The sequence below is a fragment of the Bos indicus x Bos taurus genome, chromosome 21 (genome assembly GCF_003369695.1).
Source record: "Bos indicus x Bos taurus breed Angus x Brahman F1 hybrid chromosome 21, Bos_hybrid_MaternalHap_v2.0, whole genome shotgun sequence".
Classification (NCBI taxonomy): Eukaryota; Metazoa; Chordata; class Mammalia; order Artiodactyla; family Bovidae; genus Bos; species Bos indicus x Bos taurus.
The window spans coordinates 57,059,329-57,084,082 of record NC_040096.1 but is presented as its reverse complement, the minus strand read 5'-3'; the positions used below and the strand labels follow the sequence as shown (position 1 = coordinate 57,084,082).

Sequence of the window (24,754 nt, the reverse complement as noted above, 5' to 3'; positions counted from 1 at the left end):
CAGTTGTGTCCGACTCTTTGCGACCCCATAGACTGTAGCCCTCCAGGCTCCTCTGTCCATGGAATTTTCCAAGCAAGAATACTAGAGTAGGTTTCCATTCCCTACTCCAGGGGATCTTCCTGACCCAAGGGTCGAATCCATGTCTCTTGTGCCTCCTGCATAGGCAGGTGAATTCTTTACCAACCGAGCTATCAGGGAAGCCCACAGATAAAGTGGAAAATCTATCAACTGTGACCACAGCATCCAAGGCAAATGTGTGCTGGAGTCCAGGTGTGGCTATCCCTGAATTTGACTCATTATCATTTGGGGGGAAGCAAAAAGAAACAAATACCGGGGGTGTGGGGAACGTGGAGAGAGAGAGAGAGACAGGAGACACTGCTACAAATCTCAGGATCCCAACCTAAATTCATACCCTCAGAAATTCGCCCCTACAGCATTTCCCAGGCAAAGAGCCTCTGGTTCCCCTGATGTCTCAGAAACACTGGAGAGAAAAGGGGGCCAAGATGGCACTACTATTTCCTTCACTTGGGCGGGAAGTTCTGAGAAGCTTCTTAGTGCTACAGACAAAACCTGGCTCCAAAGCTCAAGTTTTTTCTCGCTCTAAAGAAGGGCTCAGCAAAGTTTTTCTTAAAGTGTCTGATGAGTCTTTATAGGCCATACAGCCTGTCATAACTCTGCTGCTGTAGAAGAAGAGCAGCCATGGACATGAGGGTGGCTGCCTACCAATAAAACTTTATTTATAAACACAGGAAGTGGGCTGGATTTTGTTCTCCAGATGTAGTTGGGTAGTGCGTGCTCTAAAAGGGTTCCTGCAAAATTCCTGAGGACCTCTCAAGTTCAGGAAAAAAGGCTTTGACAAGACATTGGTGAGGCAGAGGGACAGATTGTGGGACTAACTGGTCAAATCCACATTCCCTCAGTGAATGGGGAGGGCAGGGGAAAGCCAGAGAAACTAGAAAGATAATAACTCCCTTTGAGAAATAATACACAAGACTGTCACTTGAAATTTGCCTACAATCTTCATTTTCATTAATGGTTTATCCCGTTAATTAAAACTTCACTCACCCCTTATTCTCAGGTGGCTACTATCTATGTGAGAATCCCAGCTTTCCCTTGCTTAATTGTCTCTTGCAAAGATGAATACTTGGTTGGGTTTAAATATAGAAGCAGATGGTGCTGAGCGGTCAGGGAACCACATCAGGAGGAACATTTGCTGTGGTAGATCCAAAGTAGAAAATTAAACCCTAAGCGCTTTCATTTCCCTGCATCAGACGACGAGGCTGGCAAACTTTTTCTACAAAGAGACAGACAGAAAATCTTTTTTGGCTTTGTGGATTCCAGAGTCTTTGTCACAACTACTCCGGTCAGCCAGTGAAGCAGAAAAGCAGCCACAGATGATATACAAATGAATGAGAATGGCTGTGTTCCAATAAAACTCCATTTATAAGTATGGGCAGTGGCTGTGGGCTGTAGTTCGCATGCAGAGAAGAGCAACTATTACCTATCATTTAGGTTTGAGCTCACTATGCCTTTTTGAACTGCTACTCGAACTCTGCCGCTGCTCACCAGGCTCATTTAATACTGAAGAAGTTTGAGAAGAAGAGCACCAAAGTCTCAAATCGCAGTTATGTCAGGACGGTAAAACGTGGGGCGGGGGAGGGGGTGGGGGTGGCTCCTGGAGAGCATTATCCCATTCCCTGTTATGTCTGAAGGATGTGACCCCTGTTCGCTTGTATTTACACATCTGGGGAAGAGATGCCGTCACTCCCGTTTTATAAAAAGCAGAAAAGGAGGCACAAGAAGACGTGAATCTTTGTCCTGGCTCTGGGGCCATTCACTGTGTGACACTGAGCAAGTCACTTTACATCCTTAAGACTTCATTTCTTTGCGGTTAAAACACCTCCAGGACCTGTTCTCAGAGGGCTCTTATAAGAACACGGTGAGATCTCTGACACCTTGTGCTCTGCAGATAGACTTCCCCTGCTGGAAACAGGGATGTCCCACCCCAAGAGGGCCACTTACACCAAGAATATGCAGCAGGACGGCCCCGTGCTGTCGCTCGTTGTTGGAGAACAGGTCTGTGGGGAACTCGTGAATTGCTGGAAGACAAGAGGACAGGGTAAGGTGTTAGTTATCAAGGAGTGTCCCTAGGGCTTGGCCATGGAACTGTGGAAGCCCGGTGTTGGGCCTGGGGAGAGGCTGGCTATTTCCCCTCTGTTTGTGGCAGATCTGACCTCTTAGGAAAACACTGCTGGATATAGATTATCCAGATATTCTAGTACCTTAGAGTTGACCATGGTTTGTATATCCCTTGCAATTAAAAAAAGAGAGCATGAAACACATCACAACCACTAGGATGGCTATAAACAAAAAGACAGATAAAAACTAGTGTTGGCAAGCAGGCTGGAGCCCTCATACATTACTAGTAGGGATGTAAAACAGTGCAGTCACTTTGGAAAACAGTCTAGCAGTTCCTAAAAAGATTAAACAGAGGCTTTGACCTGCAATTTTACTCCCAAGTATCTTCCCAGGGGAAATGGAAAACATACATTCACACAAAACCTGTACATGAATGTTCATAGTGGTATTATTCATAATAACCAAAATGCAGAAACAAGCCAAACATCTACCAACTGATGAGAGGATAAAGCATGATACATCCATACAAATGGAATATTATTTGGTGATAAAAAGAAGTACTGATACATGTTACAACATGGAGGATGCTTGAAAACATTTTGCCAAGTGAAAGAATTGTAAGAAGTCAGTCACAAGACTACTTATTGTATGATTCCATTAATGTAAAATGTCCAGAAGAGGCCAATCTATAAAGATGGAGATAGATTAATGGTTGCCCAAGGCTGGAGGGTATGGTGTTTGGGGGATGACAGCTAAGAGGTACTGCATTTCTTTCTGGGGTGATGTTTGCAGCGATGCTTGCCCAATTCTAAATATGAAGAGCCACTGAATTCTGTGTTTTAAACAGATGACCTATATAGTATGTGAATTATATCTCAATAAAATTGTGACCCCAGGTGGTATTAGTGGTAAAGAACCTGCCTGCCAATGCAGGAGACTGAAGAAACTCGGGTTCAATCCCTGGGTCCGGAAGATCCCCTAGAGGAAATGGCAACCTATTCAATATTCTCGCCTGGAGAATCCCATGGATGGAGGAGCCTGGCAGGTTACAGTCCATAGGGTCGCAAAGAGTTGGCCACAACTGAAGCGACTTGGCACAAAGTTGTTACCAAAAAAAGCATTAAAAAATCGAAAGATGCCAAAGAGGAAAATCAGGGGATGGTTCCTCATTCTGTCAAAGGATTCTGATCACATTCTTACCAGAGAGCTTTCCAACTGGCTTCAACGCACACTCAGATCTGTTATGAACACAATCCCCACCAAGAGTCTTGCTGAGGCTGGAGACAGTTGTCTTGCTCTGAGCGGGCTGTGAGTTCACATGGCCAAGTTCGGGTCTTAGCTCTAATATTTACAGGCTGGGTCAACAGGGACACGTTCCTTAACTTCCTTGTGCCTCAGTTTCTTCATTGGTAAAATGGTGAGATTAACTTTAATAACATGCCTTAAAGTGTTTCAAGCTCATGGTGAGCTTCAAACCAGCACCCTCATCCCAGGATTCTAGAATTCTCTTCCCTCACCACTGTCAAGTCAGAGCTGAGAAGCAGCTCCAGGAAGAGAGGCTGGAGTCGCTTCAGAGCTCAGGGACAGATGGCCTCTTTGCAAAGACCTTCCAGTCTAGACCCGTCAGCCCCTTCTCCCACCTTCTCCTCCCACCCACAGCGCATCTGTCACTCCTGGTGGGGAAGTGGAGATCCCAGAGAGGTCAAGTGATGCTGTCAGGGAGGGGGATGGCACTGTGGGCACCAGGAAAATCTGTCCTCTGCTGAGCACTCATTCAGCAGAACCACACAGAGCAGGGAAATGGTCCACGGGAGGCGACGCTCCAGGTCAGCCCTGGAAGGGGAGCTGAAGCCAAGCTGGAACAAGGGAGGAGCAGGGCTGGGAGCACCCTTGTCTCCTGACCTCTCAGGCCCACCCCAGTGCCAGGGACGCTTCCACCAGTACAGGCAGCATCTCAGGTCACTGAGCGCCATGTCATGCACCTTTCTTTGGCCCCAAGAATGCCCCGTGGGATGGGTACCATGTGCTCTGGGCTCACGGCATTCTGGACTGTAGGGGGAGCCCCGTGAGGCAGGGAGCCCTCTGCTCTGGGAATCAAACACTCAGGAAGCAGGTTCTGTCTCTGACGTGCCCAAGTGGTCTGAACAACTCATTTGCTTCTTGGCCTCAAAATGCTCACCTGTAATGGAGGAATAACTGTTTCTCATCATCCAGTCAATCCTAAAGGAAATCAACCCTGAATATTCATTGGAAGGACTGATGCTGAAGCTAAAGTTCCAATACTTTGGCCACCTGATGCAAAAAGTTGACTTGTTGGAAAAGACCCTGATGCTGGGAAAGATTGAAGGCAGGAGGAGAAGGGGGCGGCAGAGAATGAGATGGTTGGATGGCATCACCGACTCAATGGACATGAGTTTGAGCAAGCTCCGGGAGATAGTGAAGGACAGGGAAGCCTGGCGTGCTTCAGTCTATGGGATCACAAAGAGTTGGACATGACTTAGCGACTGAAAAACAACCGCCCCCAATGGGTGACCAACAGGTAAGTATCCTTCAATGTCATTTCTGCAGGTTCTCCATCAGACACTGCCACATCCCCATATCCTCATCACTGGTCCTCATCGAATACTGGAAGCTTCTGGAAGGCATTAATCCACACTGTCCTGGCACACAATAGGTTCTCAATAGACCTTAACAGTCAATTGAAAATGCTAAAATATTTGGTTGGCCAAAAGTTCGTTCAGGTGTTTCCATACCATGTTTCTGGTATGTTTGGGTTTCTGGAAAAACCCAAATGAACTTTTTGGCCAACCCTATATTAACAAAAAGGGCTTCCCTCAAAGCTCAGTTGGTAAAGAATTCACCTGTAATGCAGAAGACCCCGGTTCAATTCCTGGGTCAGGAAGATCCGCTGGAGAAAGAATAGGCTACCCATTCCAGTACTTTGGCCCCCTCATGCGAAGAGTTGACTCATTGGAAAAGACTCTGATGCTGGGAGGGATTGGGGGAAGGAGGAGAAGGGGACGACAGAGGGTGAGATGGCTGGATGGCATCACTGACTCGATGGACGTGAGTCTGAGTAAACTCCGGGAGTTGGTGAGGGACAAGGAGGCCTGGTGTGCTGCGATTCATGGGGTCGCAAATAGTTGGACATGACTGAGCGACCGATCTGATCTGATCCAGTATTCTGGCCTGGAGAATTCCATGGACTGTGTAATCCATGGGGTCGCAAGGAGTCAGACACAACTGAGCGACTTTCACATATTAACAAAAATGACAACGTACATCATCTCATCCTGTTAGAATGCTTTCATTACTCTTGCAAGACTCTTAAATACCTAGAATGATACCTCTTCTGGTTCAGAGTCGACACTCAAAAATGCTTATAAGTGCATGCTCAGTTGCTCACTCGTGTCCAACTCTTTGCGACCCCATGTACTGTAGCCCACCAGGTTCCTCTGTCTATGGAATTCCCCAGGCAAGAATACTAGAGTGGGTTGCCATTTCCTTCTCCAGGGGGCCTTCCCAACCCAGGGATCGAACCCATGTCTCCTGCATTACAGGCGGATTGTTTACCCACTGAGCCACCTAGGAAGCCCCAAATGCTTATTATAAACTTCCAGGATAAAAGTCCCTCCTCTGTGAATATAATTTGGCTCTAAAAGTGATGGGTTTTCCTTTAAAACAAACAAAAAAAATCTGCTTTTTAAGATAAGTCTCCCAATAAAACCTAGAAAACATTATTAGCTCCCCTAGACATTCAGAAAATGTTCCCACTTTAAAACAAGCAGCATTTAATGAAATATAGATTCTTTCACTTTTTCCCCCTGTAATCAAACTTCTTTAATAGAATTGCTGCTGTCAGTTCAAGGGCAGGAGTCTGCTTCAAGGCTCAGCTCAGAGATGGAGAATTATAGAGGGAATAACTTGGCATTCTTGTGTCCAGGATCTTGTTTCCAGGAGAAATGGAACTGTCTGGGATATAAGGGCAGATCAAACAGACATTTCTGCCATGAAAATGAGTCAGTTTTTGATTCTCCAAACCAATGATTTGTGAGCTGGTGATTTATCGAATCCTGGGCACTCTTTGAGAATTAGAAACAAGTAAGGTTGCCTTTCTGCTATAAGGACATATCGTCTGGGCTCCAGTGGGGAGGGGGATGTGGGTTATAAATGACCTTGTCCTTGGTGAGAAATGGCTTCTACTGGTTCAGCTGCAGCACCGTGCTCTGTGACCCCGTGCATATGCTGGAGGGCTGTGGAGGGGAGCAAATGCCATCATGGCCTGAGTTCTGCCAGCGGAGACAGAGTAACCGGCAGAGCCACCAGCTGCTCATGACCCATCACCCTCTGTACCTACCCAAGTCTTCTGGACACACCCCGAGCCCATGAGGTAGGCTCCACAGCCACAAATGTCCCTGTTTTCCAAATAAGACTCAGCAGGGAAATGATCTGTTCAGGGACCACATAAGCCAGGACTTAGCATGGAGACCCTCTAACACAGATGGAAATCATGCAGTACCAGGACATGGAGACTTGACTTGGGTCCTGATTCAACTACCCATCAGCTTGTGGAACCCTGGGCAAGTCATTTAACCTCTCTGTCCTTTCCATTTCTTCTGTGGCAATCTGCTACCACACAAGGGGGTGAAATAGTCATTGTTACTGTGTGCGGCATGCCCTGGCATGGATATCAAAGGCCACAAGCAGGGATATGGTCACCCTGCCCTCCCCAGTTGGCAGCTGGTAACTGGGACCCATCCACTCCCCAATTCAAGAATCAAATCCTCTAGAAACTGGCATATGGGGGAGGGGGGAAGTGTACGGCCACAGAGCCAATGTATTAATAGCAGGAACTCCATCCCTCCCACCTTTGTCATCAACAGCAACAATTTTCAACTGCAGGCAGCCTATGCAGCTGCTCAGGGCTTTGTCTCCAGAAGTAGATAACTTGCAGGTTTCAGGGAGTGTCTCTGCCCTTTGTTACCTCTGTGACCTTGGGAAGTTGTTGAACACCTCCTGGCTGTGACCTCATCTCTAAGTGGGGATGCTACAGACCCTGCCTGCCAGGCTGCAGTAAAGATTAAGTGATACAGATAATGTATGCACGGCACTTAGCCCAGCTAGGCTGCCATCACTATGAGGATCACTGATGGACAGACTCCTCCCTCCACACCAGGTCAGTCCCCGCTGATCCAGAGGACGAGCCTTGGCTTGTGAAAATCAAAGAGAAGACAAAGCCAGCTTAGTGGGGCAAAGGGTGAGCATGATTAGACCGGCCACATTAGGATCTGAATGCAGGTGCAGTTTAATCCCAACTTCCTGAGAAAACCTTCTTCTCCTCTCTCGGGCTTGCTGGGATCATGAGCCCCCGGCCATGTTCAAGGGCAGGACGCCTGCATGTCTGAGAGGGAGCTGCGCCTGCCCTACCTGATCAAATCCCCACCAGGGAGAAGGGAGGAATCAACAGGGCGCACACAAGCGGCTTTTGAGGTCACGCCTAAGCCTTTAAGCTGCAGAAATCTGGGGGTGGTGGGTGTGGGGAGGGGGAAGAGATTTGTCTGCAGGTGGAGTGGAGCTCAGAACACCGAAGATGATTCCAGCACCGTCCACACTGCGGGGTGGGGGTGGAGGAGCTGCCAGCGACCCAGCAGCTACTCCCAACCCCTCTCTTAGACTTCTTTCTGTGGACCTCAGCGCCCATAATCGGTTTCTCCATCACTCTTGGTTTTGGACACCCCCTCCACTGTGTGCAGGGGTGGTGGTGGGGACTAGGGCAAGAGGTCTTTCCTGTCAGTTGCCTTCCTAAACACTAGAGCTTTACGCAGGCTTCCCAGGTGGCGCTAGTGGTAAAGACCCTGCCTGACAATGCAGGAGACATAGGCGACTTGGGTTCAATCCCTGGGTCAGGAAGATCCCCTGGAGGAGGGCATGAAAACCCACTCCAGTATTCTTGTCTGGAGAATCCCATGGATAGAGGAGCCTGGCAGGCTACAGTTCACAGGGTCGCAAAAAATTGGACATGACTGAAGCTGAAGAATTGATGCTTTTGAACTGTGGTGTTGGAGAAGACTTTTGAGAGTCCCTTGGGCTGCAAGGAGATCCAACCCATCCACTCTAAAGGAGATCAGCCCTGGGTGTTCTTTGGAAGGAATGATGCTAAAGCTGAAACTCCAGTACTTTGGCCACCTCATGCGAAGAGTTGACTCATTGGAAAAGACTCTGATGCTGGGAGGGATTGGGGGCAGGAGGAGAAGGGGACGACAGAGGATGAGATGGCTGGATGGCATCACTGACTCGATGGATGTGAGTTTGAGTGAACTCCAGGAGTTGGTGATGGATAGGGAGGCCTGGCGTGCTGCGATTCAGGGGGTTGCAGAGTCAGACACAACTAAGCGACTGAACTGAACTGAACTGAAGCAACTTAGCATGCCTGCAAACATTGGAGGGAAAACCATAAGGCCCAAGGGGACATCTGCCATCCCTTCCCAACCAAAAGCTACCAAGTTCTTGAACATAAACCAGACCCCTAGGGCACAGCTGACCTTTTTTGTTGACACACATAGTTAGATGGGTGATGCCATTATATTTCAGAAACCCTGAATTCATGTTGCCCTTTCAAAACTCTATACTTTGGCTGACATTGCTGCTAGCTGCAAAATGTATGAATTTGTTTAACAAGTATTTACTGAGCCCTCACATGGCAGGCATTGGACTCTCTGGGAGCAGGAGGATGAGGTCCTGATGTATCTACGAGCATCCTCAGGCCTGGCCGCTCCTCACCTTGGAGGGCGATGGGACTTCTGGAGAAAGCCAAAGCTACTCAGAAAGTGACTGATTAGCAGGATGGCAAATACCCTGATCCTGAATGAGTACAAGTCAATACATGCTTCTTGACAGTTGACTACACGTCAGGCACCAGGCTAAGTGCTGAGCCTTGAGGATGGGCTCTTAAGGGGCTGGTGGGAATTGGACAAGTGAACATAGGATTTTACAAGTGAACGGTAAAGCTTGCTGTGATAGTGAGGCATGGGGAAGCCAGGGGTCACCGACCTGCGGGAGGTGGGAAGGGCAGCAAGCCTGTGGAGGGAGTGATGCCCATGTCAAGTTTCTCTTTTTTAGACCAGAGGATAAGTGCTTTAGAATGTTGTGTTAGTTTCTGCTGTGCAATGAAGTGAATAAGCTATATGTATACCCATATCCCTTCTCTCTTGAGCCTTCCCCCGTCCCCTCCCCATCCCATCCCTCTAGGTCATCACAGAGCACCGAGCTGAGCTCCCTGTGCTTCCCACAGCTACCTATTTTACACATGGTGTGCATATGTCAACGCCACCCTCTCAGTTCATCCCACCCTCTCCTTCCCCCACTGTGTCCACAAGTCTGTGTTTTACATCTGCATCTTTACTCCTCCCCTGCAAATAGGTTCATCAGCTCCATTTTCCCAGATTCCATATATATGCATTAGTGCATGATATTTTTTTTCTGACTTACTTCACTCTATGACAGGTTCTAGATGCATCCACATCACTACAGCTGACTCAGTCTTCTTCCTTTTTATGCCTGAGTAATATTCCATCATATATATATGTACCCCAATTTCTTTATCCATTCATCTGTCGATGGACATTTAGGTTATTTCCATGTCCTGGCTACTGTAAAAAGTGCTGCAATGAACACTGGGTACATGTGTCTTTTTGAATTATGGTTTTCTCTGGAGTCAAATTTTGAAGTCTGTGTTACTGACCTCCAAAGTTCTTTAATCTGCCATGTCAAGTCCTGAGAAGATCATTATTTCTGTTTTGTTGATGAAGAAATTGAGACTCTGAGAAGCTACAGGAGTCACCTGCAGTTGTAAAATCACTGTTTGATACAGGAGAGAGAAAAACCCAGGCTGGGAGCCCAACAGATGCCAGTCTATTTTCACCTAAACATTTTACCCACATCTCAGAACTGAGGTCTCCTTTAACCAAGGACCAGACTCCGTACTTCTGGAAGCTCCGCGGGCCATGGGAAGAAGTCAGGCTCTCAGGGAACTCTGTTCAGGGTTGCTGCTAAGTCACTGCTCCTAAGTTGCTTCAGTCGTGTCTGACTCTGTGCGACCCCATAGACAGCAGCCCACCAGGCTCCCCCATCCCTGGGATTCTCCAGCAAGAGTACTGGAGTGGGGTGCCATTGCCAGGCTATTTTCACCTAAGCATTTTACCCACATCTCAGAACTGAGGTCTCCTTTAACCAAGGACCAGACTCCATACTTCTGGAAGCTCCGTGGGCCATGGGAAGAAGTCGTGCTCTCAGGGAACTCTGTTCAGGGTTAGGGCAGCCTGAATGGGAGGGGAGTATGAGGGAGAAGGGATACGTGTATATGTACAGTTGAGTCCCTTTGCTGCGCACCCAAAACTATCACAACATTGTTAATTGACTACACTCCAATATGAAATAAAAAGTTAAAAAAAACACAAAAACAAAAAGAAGTTATGCTCTTGAAAAGAGAAATGCATATCCTCTGTCTTAGGTCAATTCCACTTAGAGCCCAGGGCCCACCCATACCAAGGTCTAGCCCGTTAGTCCATGGATCCGGGGGAAACCTATCATTCATCTTCCTTGACTTCCTTGAAACATTCAGTAAAACTGACCACTTCCTATATGTGTGAATGAACACATATATGAAGGTGTGAATGAATATATATGTTATCTACCTACCCATCCATCCGTCTATCTTACACCCAGTAAAATTCATTCATTGGGATGTGCACTTCTATGCATCCTCAGGTCTCTGAGACAGAAGAGTTCCATCACCCTCAAATTCCCTTGTATGGCATTTTTATAGTCAAGCCCTCTCCAAGCCTCTTCTAAAATGTCATATCAATGGAATCAGGGAATATAGTCTTTTGGGTCTGGCTTCTTTCATTTAACAAAATGCACTCAGAGTCACCCACACAGTTGTATGACTCCGCCTTTCTGCAACATTTCTCGCTTAGTTTCTTTGACCCCACGCTGTCTTCACATGCACACAGTCCTTTAGAGGGTCCCTTCCTCTGTGGGATGCCAAATGCTGGGGTTCTAGGGGCTTTGTCTTGAGCCCTCTACTCACCAGGTGACCTGGCTTTGACTTTCTGATCTCTGTAGACTTCTTCCAGATCTGTCTTTCCTGAGCTCAAGACCTAACATACCCAGCTGGCAACTGCACATCTCTCCCTGGTCACCTTATAAATACATTAAACCTGTCCCCAGTGAATGGCCCACCCTTCACACTGGTCTGGTGCCATCTTTGATGACCTCCTCCTCCCTCATGCGCTGCGATGGGTGGACAGGCCAGTTGGCACTCAGCATCCGTTTTGACTTCCTCCCATGAGCCTTCCCATCCAGGGCACTAAGTATAGGGGTGCAAGCCATGCACTGCATAGTTACACATTCTAGTCCTGCTTCATATTCTGTGGAGCCTGGACAGCTTTGCAGCTAGGGTTCTGATTAAGAAGTATGTTCTGCCAGTCTGGCAGATTCAGAGGACAGAAAAGAAGCAGACACACTTCCTCTGGTAACCAAAGGTTTGGAGACCCAAGTGTTGAATGGCTCTCCTGATGATAATACCTATACTTCCCTATTTGAACATACGATGTTCGTGAATTTGAATATTCCATTTCCAATTCCTGCTTCTTTGGCCCTTCCTGCAATTTGGTAAGAACCTAATTCCCTGAATTAAATTCCTTTCTGTTGAAAATGTTGAGAATGGTTTCTATTTCCTGCCCTAAAAGCTAATTTTGCCTTCTCTGGGCCAATTCTCCACAATCATACTTCCAAAACAGCTCTTGAGTCCATCAGCTTCCTCATCTCCATCATCTGTGTCCTCTCTGGCTGGACCACCTCTGCCTCTTGCCTGACCTCCCCACATCCATTCTCAATGTGCTCCTTCAGGTTTTCTACACAGCAGTCAGACAAGCTTTTTCACATGCATCTATGACTTAGAACTCCTCCATGGTTTTCAACTCCTCTGTGAACAAATGTCCAGAACCCTCCCAAGGTCTTCAAGGCCCTGTGTGGTACAGCCCTGACAGTTTCATCAGTCTGCTCCCCTCTGGCTGCACTGGTCACATCTGTGAACTGCCAGGTCCCGGCACAAGTTGTGTGTGTGTGTGTGTGTGTGTGTGTGTGTGTGTGTGTGTGTGCAAAGTCGCTTCAGTCATGTCCAACCTTTTGTGACCCCCATGTAAACCAAAGCCCACCAGGCTCCTCTGTCCATGGGATTCTCCAGGCAAGAAGACTGGAGTGGGTTGTCATGCACAAGGCAGGTATTCAGGAAACGCCTGCTGAGTCACGAGTATTTGGCCTTCCACTTCTCTTCTGATATGAACCCAGGAGCTGCTAGGATGGGCTCTGCCTGGAGGGATGACCAGAAGATGGTGTGGCTCACTGGTCTCCTTTCCCAGTTCCTGGCTTTCCAAACTGCTGCCTGGATGCTGAGCCATGATCCTTCCTGGTGGAGCGTGTTGGACAAAGATGTGCTTCCATAAGATGTTGATCTTTCTTAAACCTCCTAATTAGTGTATTCCCTTTTGGGAAGAGAAACTGTGAATTGAATTTTTCAAAAGGAAAAAAAATTGCCTCAAAACATGCCATTCTCTCTTCACTTTCTATCCTGGTTAAAAATAACCCCATATTCTAAGCCCTGACGTTTATGCTGAAACTATGAAAGCTAGACGGGCAGTCTGGGGAGTAACTGAAAGAGCTTCAAATTTCTATCATTCCAACTTCTGTGTTTTAGATATCACCCATGTGCCAGAAACCAAAAGCAAAAAAAAAAAGAAAAGGAAAGTCGTGATTCCCTCCAATGCTATGGTTTAAAATAATGTTGCAAAGAATTGCATATTTTTCAAGGACAACAGTTGAAATGGATAGGTTTTATAGCATCACTCCCATGTCCCAAACAGGAGTAAAAATAATTAGATTAAATCATTGGCTTAACTAGCATGAAAATGAGTCTAAAATCTGCTCTCTCATTTCAGTACATTCCGAAAGAGATTAAGCACCATGAAAAATAAAAATATGATTGGAAGGTCCAGTGGAAGTATTGTTCTCTCCAGGAGAAACCACTGTGGAATTTTATGGTTGGAAGAAGTTCCAGATGCCACGTGACCCAGCTGTTCTCCACTCAAGAGGGGACATGGGCTTACCAAAATCACCTGAGAAACATTTTCTAAGCCATCCTTGCCATCTCCACCTCTCTCCCTGCCCTTATGCTGAGCATCCTTGTCCTGCCCACTGACAATGCCTTAACCTCCCATTTTCAAGGGAAGAGAGAACATGGATTTCCAGACAGGTCAAGAGCTTTCCTAGCATCACTGCTGGTTGGCAGCAGCAGGACAAAGAGCCCAAACATACAAACAGATACTGGCCAGGCCATACAGGACAACAAAACGTTGACTCATGTCCTCTGTAATAGCCAATCCAGGAAGCCCAACCATAAGCCACAGTGACTGGCCCACTAGCCAGAGTAATGGTCCAGATGGTCAAGACATAATCAGCGAGGGCCAGCCTCTCTACTGCTTGTCCTGATTTCCAACTCAATCCAACTGAATCCAACAAGAGCATTTTCCAGAAAGGCCAATAAAATATCTGAAGGGGATCAGTCATCAGACTCCTGTTCGTTACACAGCAACGCAACTCTGAACCGCTCACCAGTGGGCACCATGTAGCACTATTAAGTTATGAAAAAGACAGACAGCTTTTTCATAGGCACACTTTTCTTAGCATGACTTATTTCATGTATTAAACAAAAATAGCATGTTGTCTGATCAATATGCAGAAACAATTATTGTCTGGCTGTATATACAGAAACCAGAAGTTTGTGCCAAGTCCCAGGGACAGAGCTCTATATGGTGAGCCCTCATGGGATTGGGCCATGTTGACTGGAGGTCCCTGATGTAACCCTGGCACGTCCACTAGATCCTGGCACATAGGAGGTACCCAGATTCGTTTCCTAGGGTTTATGTATGAAAGTACCACACGTTAGGTGACCTAAAATGACAGCAATTTATTCCCCTGTGGTTCTGAAGGCTGGAAATGGGGAAAACCAAGGTGTGGATGGGTTGGTTCCTTCCAGAGACTCAGGGAAATGTATTTCTGACTCTCTTCTGGCTTCCAGTGACAGCCAGCAACCCCTGGAGTTCCTTGACTTATAGACACATCACTCCAGTCTCTGTTTCATCATCATACAGCTTCTCCTCTGGGTGTTTCTGTGTCTTCACATGGCCTTCTTGTAAGGGACCAGTCATTGGATTTAGGGCCTGCCCCCTATTCTGGGATGACCCCATCTTGACTAATTATATCTGCAAAGGCCCTATTTCCAAATGAGATCCCAGTCACAATGCTGGGCTTCCCTGGTGGCTCAGATGGTAAAGAATTCACCTGCAATGCAGGAGACCAGAGTTTGATCCCTGGGTTGGGAAGATCCCCTGGAGAATGGAATGGCTACCCACTCTAGTATTCTTGCCTGAGAAATCCCATGGACAGAGGAGCCTGGCAGGCTACAGTTCATGGAGTCTCAAAGAGTAGGACATGACTGAGTGACCAACACTTTCACAGATGCCAGGGTCTAGGACTTCGATACCTCTTTGAGGGGACACAGCTCAACACCATAATTGTTTTTATTATTTATTGACTTGATTAACCTTTATCTACAGAACACAGAAGACTACTCTGCATTAATGAGTTCTTAAGAACAATATAATAATGGTTGTTATTCAGTCTTTTATATGCTCCCAAACCATCTTATTCACATCTGCTGCCCCAAATGATTAATATGTCCCCCTCACTCTCCCAAGTGTACCAGTTTGATGATAAACTTTAGGGCTATTCTATTCGTTAGAAGTTAAGTGCCCTTTAGTAAATACTCATTATCAACTAGTCAAGAGAGTTCAAGTTAACCCCTGCCTATGTGCCAGGAAAGACTTCCACCATTTCCGACATAGACATTCAGTACATCCCCTTCCTAGACGTGCTAAATCGCTTCAGTCATGTCTGACTCTTTGTGACCCTATGGACTATAGCCATCCAGGCTCCTCTGTCCTTGGGATTTTCCAGGCAAGAATATTGGAGTGGGTTACCATTCCCTTCTCCAGGGGATCTTCCCAACCCAGGGATCAAACCCACGTCTCTTATATCTCCCGCATTGGCAGGCGGGTTCTTCACCACTAGGGTCATCTGGACAGGCTCAAGCAAATCCCTGGGGAAAGACAGATGCTGGAACCGTTTCTGGGCTCAGGACTTCCTCCTCTCCCAAGGACAAAGCTAAGGGAGGGTGAACAATTTGCAAAGAGAAAGTGTAATTCAGGCTCCCCCCGAGCCAGCAAGGGACTTGGAGGAAGGTTGGAATGGCCTCTCCTTTCACCTCTGACACACTCTGGTCCTGAGATCAGGGCCAAGCTATATGATAGAAGTGATGGTTAATTTTATGTGCCAACCTGGCTAGGCAATATATCTAATCATTTAATTAAGCATAAATATCTTAGGGGTTGCTGTGGAGGTATTTTGTAGATCAGTTCAGTTCAATTGCTCAGTCGTGTCTGACTCCTTGTAACCCCATGGACTGCAGCACACCAGGCCTCCCTGTCCAACACCAACTCCCGGAGTTTACTCAAACTCATGCCCATTGAGTCAGTGATACCATCCATCCATCTCATCCTCTGTCTTCCCCTTCTCTTCCCACCTTCAATCTTTCCCAGCATCAGGGTCTTATCAAATGAGTCAGTTCTTTGCATCAGGTGGCCAAAGTATTGGAGTTTCAGCTTCAACATCAGTCCTTCCAATGAACACCCAGGACTGACCTCCTTTAGGATGGATTGGTTGGATCTTCTTGCAGTCCAAGGGACTCTCAAGAGTCTTCTCCAACACCATAGTTCAAAAGCATCAATTCCTTGGCACTCAGCTTTCTTTATAGTCCAACTTTCACATCCATACATGAATACTGGAAAAACCATAGTCTTGACTAGGCTTTAAGTAACGTCTCTGTTTTTTAATATGCTGTCTAGGTTAGTCATAACATTTCTCCTAAGGAGTAAGCATATTTTAATTTCATGGCTTCAGTCACCATCTAAAGTGATTTTGGAAACCCCAAAAATAAAGTCTGTCACTATTTCCACTGTTTCTCCATCTATTTGCCATTTTGTAGATGTGCATTAACAAATACCATTGGTTGACTTTAAGTAAAGGAGATCACCCTTAATAATGTGGGTGGGCCTTGTGTGATCAGTTGAAGTCCTTAAGAGCAAAAACTGAAGTTTCCTGGAAGAGAAAAAGGAGAAATTCTGTAGAGTACAGGAAACTCTACCTGATGTTCTGTTGTGATCTAAATGGGAAGGAAATTAAAAAATGAGGGGATATATGTATATGTCACTGACTCACTTTGCTGTATAGAAGCTAAAGCAGAGCTTCCTGGTGGCCCAGTGGTAAAGAATCTGCCTGTCAGTGTGGGAGATGCAGATTTGACGCCTGATCCAGGAAGATCTCCTGAAGACGGAAACGGCAACACACTCCACGATTCTTGCCAGGAGAACCCCATGGACAGAGGAGCCCAGCAGGCTACAGTCCATGAGGTCATAGAGTTGGACGTGACTGAGTGACTGAACGACAACAAACTAAGGCAACATTGTAAAGCAACTCTCCTCCAATAAAAATTAATTAAAAGAAAAAGACTGCTGCATCAGCTCCTGAGAGTTCTTTTCAGCCTGCCAGCCTGCCCCTCCATTTTCAGAGTTGCCAGGCCCTATAATCATATGAATTAATTCCTTGAAAAAAATCTCTTTATGGATATGTACACACATACACAGGTATAGGGGCTTCCAGGCGGCACTAGTGGTAAAGAGCCCACCTGCAACACAGGAGATGAAAGAATTATGGCTTTGATCCCTGGATCGGGAAGATCCCCTGGAGTAGGAAATGGCAACCCACTCCAGCTGGAGTCCCTGGGAAATATTCTTGCCTGGAAAAGCCCATGGACAGAGGAGCCTGGTGGGCTACAGTCCATGGGGTTGCAAAGAGTCAGACACGACTAAAGAGACTTAGCATAATGCATACAGATATAGAGTGTGTGTATCCCCTACTGGCTTTGCTTTTCTGGTGGACCTTGACTTGCCAAGGATCTTGGCAAATTGGGGTTGAGATACAGAGAATGAGGAGCCATTCCTGCCCTCTATGAGGCCAAACCAGGACACCGAGGGGCTAGCCTGGCAGAGGGACCTGAAGGCTGCTATCGCCACTGGCTTGATAAGCCACAGCTGTGGGTCAGAGTCACCCCACTTCAGCACTCCGAGGCCCCGCCCTGTCTCTCCAGCCCTCACTCAGGAGGCTCCGTGTCTGGCCATCCTTCTCCTTGGCTTATAAAACTGCCTCACTTCCCAGACTTAATCCATGCTGGTCCCCTGAGCAGCCTTAAGGCAAGAAGCCTCAGGTCAGGATTGAGTACAAACAGAGGCTGAGGTCATCAGTTATATTCGGCAAGGCCCACTGAGACCCTCTTGAAAAGGACACAACAGCTTCTCCTTTTGTGCTAATCCCAGGCAGGCCCTCGGTGGCCTTGTCAACATTTACAGCTCTAATGAGACCATTGAGCCACTGGAGCTCAGCTAATAGGGTGAAGCAAGATGACAAGCAGAAAGGAGGAGGCTGGCAGACTGATGGATTCCCAGGGTGCTGCACATCGTAGATGCTTAACTAAACAGTCCCTGAAAGACAGCTGTAATTTAGACACACAATGTCTCTTTCCTAAGATCTCAGAAGATCAAAAAAGTCTGCCTAATTCTAAGTTCTATGCTTCCTCTCATCCTTAGATTCTGTCAAAAACATTTCCGATGAAGAGTCACTAGGGTCTGAATTTTATTCTTGGCCTTCCTTTGTGAGCCTGCGGAAAATTACTTGGCTCCTTAGTTTCCATGAAGCACTGTGAGGATTGAGGAGGTTATTAGCTTGTTATGAGCAGGAGAGTCATCGAAGTACAGAACAAACTATAAAATGAACCACATGAGTTCACTGAAACTCAGGCCCATGCTCCCCTCTCTCAAATATCAACAAAATTAAGATTTGAGAGACAGTCAAGAATCAGATAATGAGGGACTTCCCTGGCGGTCCAGTGGTAAAGAATCCACCTGCTAATACAGGGGACACAGGTTCGATCCCTGGTCTGGGAAGATCTCACATGCCACAAAGCAACTAAGCTTGTGAGCCACAACTACTGAGCCCATGTGTCTAGAGCCTGAGCTCAGCAACAAGAGAAGCACCGCGATAAGTCTGCACAGCACAACTAGAGCAGTGCCCGCTTGTCACAGCTAGAGAACGCCAGTGCAGCAACGAAGACCCAGCACGGCCAGAAACGAATTCATTTTCAAAAAAGAATCAACAGTGGTCACTGGACTGAGTCCAGAAAGTTCAGTTCTGGCCTCAGTTCTGCCACTAAATGTCATTTTGACAGAGCGGCTTCAGTTTCCACCTGAGGAAGAGGAGAGTAAGAGGTCCCTGATGAGATGCCTGACCCAACCGTTCCTCAGCTCAGTTCATTCGTGTCTCGTCCCCTCCATGTGGGACACACTGCATGTGGCAGGAGAGACGCTGATCACTAAGGCTGGTCACTTTATGACCAGCCTCCATCGCCTCCCTCTACATGTCCGCCCAGCAATGCAGACTCCTCCCCAAGGGGACTCCACAGACCATTCCCGACCTAACGATGTTTCCACGCATGACTTTTTCATTTTGCCATGGTGTGAAAGTGATACCTATTCAGCGGCAACCATCCTTCACTTCTACTAGAGCAGAGAATGAAGGTTCGTAAACCTTCTCCCGGGTCTAGAGTTGTGCTAAAGTGTGCTCTGCAAACTCTTTGTTACTGGTGCACTACGGGAGGAGAACAGAGTGCGAAGAAGCAATGAAACCAATGAAACACTTGCAAGCGATGTGATGTTGCGACAAACAAATACGTGATCATTTGTTGACTGATTCATTTTTCCGGTATTTTGTGAACACACTTTTGCAGCATATTCAAGAGTATTGGCAAAAATAAAGAAACAAGTCTTTCACCACAGAAAGTGTGAGAAGCGGTCACTGGGAAAGTGTTTCTCAACCAGGAACAGTTGTGTCCCTTTGCTCAGGAAGCTCTGAGATGCCTTTTGTTGGCATGCTGGGGGCAGGGGCTCTACAGACATCTAGAGTACAGAGGCCAGGGATGCTGCTAAACATCCCACAATGCACAGAACAGCCCCCGTAACCAACACTGTGCAGCCCTGGAACTTCGCTGGTGGTCCAGTGGTTAAGACTTCCCCTCCCAGTACAGGGGGTGCAGGTTCAATCCTTGGTTGGGGAGACAAGATTCCATATGACTCTCGGCCAAAAATCCAAAGCATAAAACCAAAGTAATATTTTAACAAGCTCAATAAAGACTTTAAAAATTGTCCACATCCAAAAAAAAAAAAAAACTTAGAAAAAAGAGAGAAAAGAATCATACAGCCCCAAATGCCAATAGTGTCTGGGTTAAGAGATGCTTGTCTAGCGAATGAAACATGTTAAAACAGTGGCCTCTGTCTTCATCCACTGTACACTGATGCCTGCCTCTCTCTGCCTCCTATAACTAAGACGTGCCCACTCTGCCTCTCATGCATGGTGGCTTTACCAGTCCAGATGCTGTTAAGCACAGTTCTTCCCCCCTCACAGGACCCTCTCTACCCAAACTGGGAGCCTAGGAACATGCTAGAAACCTCTGCTTCTTCCCCTTCCCCCCTTCACATCACATTAAGTTAATCAATTCCTAGTCATTCTGTCTTATAATAGTTTCATATTTTTCTTCGGCAAGCTGCACTTTCCAACGCATGTGTTCCTATACGACCAGCAGGTCTGTCCCTCAAACAGAAGCTGCTTCCAGATCACACTCTGACTTCCACTCCTTCTGACAAGTACCGAGCAGGTACCATCTACTGGGAGGGTTTGTGCCCGCGGCTGCAAGGAAGGACAAATAAACTCAGCAGTTTGCAATCTAGTGGGGAGGAGAAACATGTGCAGTTTGGATGGTGACTGTAACAAGACAAACGCTGCAGGGACCGAGCTCTAGTGGAATACAGAAGAGGAAACAATTACCTTCAACTCAGAAAAGATGACTCAGGGAAAAAGCAGCAGATGAGAGAGCTGGGCTCCAAAGATTTCCTGGTCTCTCCCAGGAAGGAGAGACGAGCTTTCTAGGCAAAGGAATGAACTGGATGCGGAGGCAGGAAGGAGAGAGCCTCTGAGTCATGGAATTCTGTGCAGTCAGGACCCAGGAAGTAAGGGAGGTGACCATCAGGAGAAGCTCTGAGTGCCAGGGTGGCAATCAGCTACATCCCCGTGACACCAGCAAGCACTCGAAGGCTTCTGAGCACAGGGATGACAGGATTAGAATATTTTACCCCAACAACTGGAAACTTAATTCTGTAAAGGGCCAGATAGTGAGTATTTCAGGTTTGGGGGGCCATATAGTCTCGCAAATAACTCATCTCCGCTTTGGTAGCAGTGAAAGCGGCCATATACACACATCAACAGATGGGTGTGGCTATGCTCTTTGAAATTTGAATCTCACATGTTTGAGTATCATGAACGATCACTCTTACATGTTTCTCTCAACCATTTTAAAATGTGGTAACCAGTTTTAGCATGTAGGCCATCTACAAACAGGTGGGAGCTAGATCTGGCTCCTGGACCTTAGTTTGCTGATGTCTGTTTTAGAAACATCATTGGAGTGGTGGGGAGATGGGGGTGAGGAGCAGGGACCTCAGGCAGAAGCTGCTGGAGTAACTTGAGGATGGAGAGGAAGGGACAGGTGCACAAATACTGGGGCCACCTGAGCAGCAGGATGGAGGACCAAGGGAGGGCAGGAAGGATGCACCTGTGGTTTCTGGCTAGAATGATGAGAGGGCTGTGAGATGCCATGAATATAGGTGGGTGATGATATGGAGATGGCACGATCAGGAAGGCTTGGGGGCTGTGGCCCCTCACCCTGTGACCAAGAGGACAAACGTGCCTGGCCCAAACGCAGGTCTGCTGGACTCAGAGAGAGCTAGATTATACCAGAGTTGGGGACTCAGAGTCCTGGGGTGGACGACAGGGTTGATGTCCTTGTTTTGGCCTGCTCAGCATCCTGCAACCCTTGTTCTCCTCCGGGGAGCACCTTTTCCCTGTTCTTGGCCATTTGATGAGCGTGGGGCTGGTCCCTCCCTAGGGCTACAAGGTTGGTTCAGAGACAGGTGAACCAATGATCCAATGAGAGTCAGTCCCAGGAATTTGAGGGGAAGCTTTCTTTTGCTGAACCTAAAAGTATGAGAGATTCAGGCTGTGACTTTCCGGGATCCCTGTGTAGAGCAAGATTTGCTGGGAAGGAAAGCAGCATGGAAGAGAGCTGGGCCCATCCGGTTGCTGCCCACTGACCCCTGGATCCAGCCATGCCTACAGCTTGCCCCAGACCTCCCAGATCAGGAGCCAATCACTTCCCATCACTTGCTCATGCCAGTCCAGGCTGCGTCTTGGTCACTTTCAACTGAAGCCCTAAATCAGCCAGCTGCTATTAGACTGAAACCCAGGAAGGCAGAGGCCTTGATCTTGGAACTGCATGTGATAAAGTGTCCATCCAAGAGGATTATTTGATAAATGGCCTCATCTAAAGCATTCACATCTGTCTTATTTATCTCTGGGCATTGTCCCTTATACACAGCAGGTGCTCAATCACACTGGGGCAAGAATGAAGGCACGTAATCCCAGGGCACCAACACACTGAGCTGGAGGAAGCTCTCGGAAGAGAAGCAACAGCAGGCAGTATGGATTTCTTGTCTTCCCCCGCCAACTAAGGGTTCAGAGCACGCATGAGCTTCAGGGACCTTGTTCTGAGTCATACAAACAACCCAGAGAGGCTCCGGCTGGGAGAGACTGGAGGGATGCCGGTTCTCACTGCGTGTCGGGTAAGAGCCGAAATGAGAGAAGGGAATTACTTGGTCCCAGTGATGGTCAGAAAAGGGGCAGGCCTCCCACTGGGCATGGAAGATGCTGGCTATCAGCAGCAGTTCACTGGGCAGAGAGAGTAAGTGGGCAATGGAGCCTACTAAGTGTCCAACCTTGATTCCAAGGCTGGAGGGGGGGATGCAGGCAGGCAGCTTGGGACCCCGGCCAGTGACCCAAGAGAGGCTCTGCACTATTCAGCTCAACTGTGAGTGTCTATGAAATGTGTTCACAGAGAAGCTGATGAGCTGGGGTGTTGCAGGGCAGAAAGGAAAGAGATCTATACAAGGAGTCCACACCCTCGCGTCTGAGTCCTAGTTCTGACTCTCACTGAATGTGTGACCTTCCGTGAGTCACTTCTCCTCTCTGTAATGAGAGGGTTGGACCCTCTTCCTCATCTGTAAATGAGAGGGCTGAACCAGAGAAGTGCTTCTCCAACTGAGGGAAGGGCTCAGAGTTGGTCAAGAGGTGCTCACACCCAAGCACACTGCGTGAACATGGGGTGAACACACCCCCACATGTGCAAGCATCAGAATGTCTAGACCTCCATTTGGGGAAGCATTTACAGTTTATTCATCAGAGTACTAAATGAACAATTACACTTGGCTATTCTGTTTTCTTGGTATGCAAAATACAGTATCTCCAAGTGTCCCCCATCTCTGCCCAGAGGCCCCACGGGCAAGGTGGACCTCTCACCACCTTTAAATTCGGGTCTCCTGCTTGCTGGTGGCGTGGCCTTGGGTGGGGTTCCTAGCTTGCTGTGTCTATGTGTACCGCCTGTGACACAGCCGCACTGTGAGCTGCTATCTCTGAGGCTTGTTCAGAAAATGGAGCAAGACGGTCTATATAAACATGTGGAGGAGGGCCCAGTATACAGCAAGGGCTCAGTACAGCCAGGGAGGCTGGGGCAACCAGAAGGGGGTGCAGGCAGCCTTCTGGGGCCAGTAACATTTTGTTGCTTGATCTTGTGCTGGTGACCCGGGTATGCATGGTTTTGGGAAAATGTATTAAGTCCATTTTCATGTATGTTATCTGTCAATAAAAAGTTCTAAAACCCAACCTACTCTCGAACAAAAAGACAGAAGGTCAGCAGCAGCTGCAAAGCCCCCAATAATGAAAGTATTTAATGCATGTGCATTCCCTATCCCTTGTTCCTGAGCAGCTCCTCAGGAACAGCTCCTCAGTTCCTGCTCTGCACCTCATAGCCTCGAACGGCCTTCATCTTTGTCCAGCCCTGCAGAAAACAGGCTCCCTGGGAAATAGCGCCGGCAACCCCCCACCCCAGGTCCATTCCTCCATCCAGCTGCTGAACCGTGCCTCCTCTTACAACCTGGGGTTGCTGACGTCAACTTGCCAGACCCCTTCGTGTCTAGGGACCCTGGCTGAGATGGGAAAGGCCTGAGGAGGCTGAACTTTATCAGAACTGACTGGGGCACTGTTTTCCATAGGCCGTCCTGACCCAGCCCCACCTCTGTCTGCAGAAAGTCCATCCAAATCCTCACTCACACCCCCAATCATCCCCAAAGACTCAGCCAGATGGTCCTCGGGCCAGCTTTCCTGCAGCTTCTTTTCTCTCTCAGAAAACTCCAGCCCCCAGGATGTTCTATTTAGTCCTGACAATAATGCCTTGTAATCCTCACATACTGGCATCAAAGTTCCCCACGTGAGGAAAAGGCATACAGTAATACATCCGCCCGAAGTTTTCCCACAAGGAAACTCCCTGTTGGCAGAACAGGTACAGATTAACCTGCTCTAAAACAAAGGAAGAGGTGAAACGAACAGTGGTCCACCCCCAAGATAACTAGCCCACTTAGAAGGCTTCCAAGGCAACACAAACTCACGCTTGCAGAGGGAGAAAGCTTTAGCTGCACTTTCCAACACACAGGCACTGACTCTTGATATTCTGGGACAACCAAGTAAATAATGAAGTAAGCCACTTCCTTAAACAAATAAACCCAGAAGACTCTATTTAACCACAAGTACAAAAATAGATTCTAATCCCAGGTCAATTTAGTCACCCCCCACCCCATTTTTTCTTCCATCCTGACTCATTCCACCTTGTGGATGCAAAATAAAAGAGATACACACTCTTGCAGCAAGGACAAGCACACATATACCACATGAGCATCCCATTACAAGTCAGCACTTCGGTTCACTGGAAATCATTTTTGTCTGAAACCATACTAGGCCCCCCCCCCCCAAAATACGTATACCTGGCGGGTCACGGTCCATGGGGTTGCAAAAAGTTGGATACGACTGAAGTGACTGAATACACATATGTGTATATGTATATTATATATTTGGAGAAGGCAATGGCACCCCACTCCAGTACTCTTGCCTGGAAAATCCCATGGACGGAGGAGCCTGGTGGGCTGCAGTCCATGGGATCGCTGAGGGTCAGACACGACTGAGCGACTTCACTTTGACTTTTCACTTTCATGCATTGGAGAAGGAAATGGCAACCCACTCCAGTGTTCTTGCCTGGAGAATCCCAGGACCGCGGGAGCCTGGTGGGCTGCCGTCTCTGGGGTCGCACAGAGTCGGACACGACTGAAGTGACTTAGCATATTATATATTATGAGTATGTATGTAAATATGTATATGTATGTATATATCTATATCT

General features: G+C 47.5%; 1 protein-coding gene across 2 annotated transcripts in view; it reads right to left on the bottom strand.

The window, feature by feature from the left end:
- The window catches only part of SLC24A4 (solute carrier family 24 member 4), a 191,595-nt gene that overhangs the window by 58,559 nt on the left and 108,282 nt on the right, over positions 1–24,754 (bottom strand). For both annotated transcript variants that reach the window (XM_027521566.1, XM_027521567.1), the window contains exon 3: positions 2,023–2,099. In XM_027521566.1, coding sequence (XP_027377367.1) covers positions 2,023–2,099 — 77 coding nt within the window. The remainder of the gene's footprint in view (positions 1–2,022; positions 2,100–24,754) is intronic.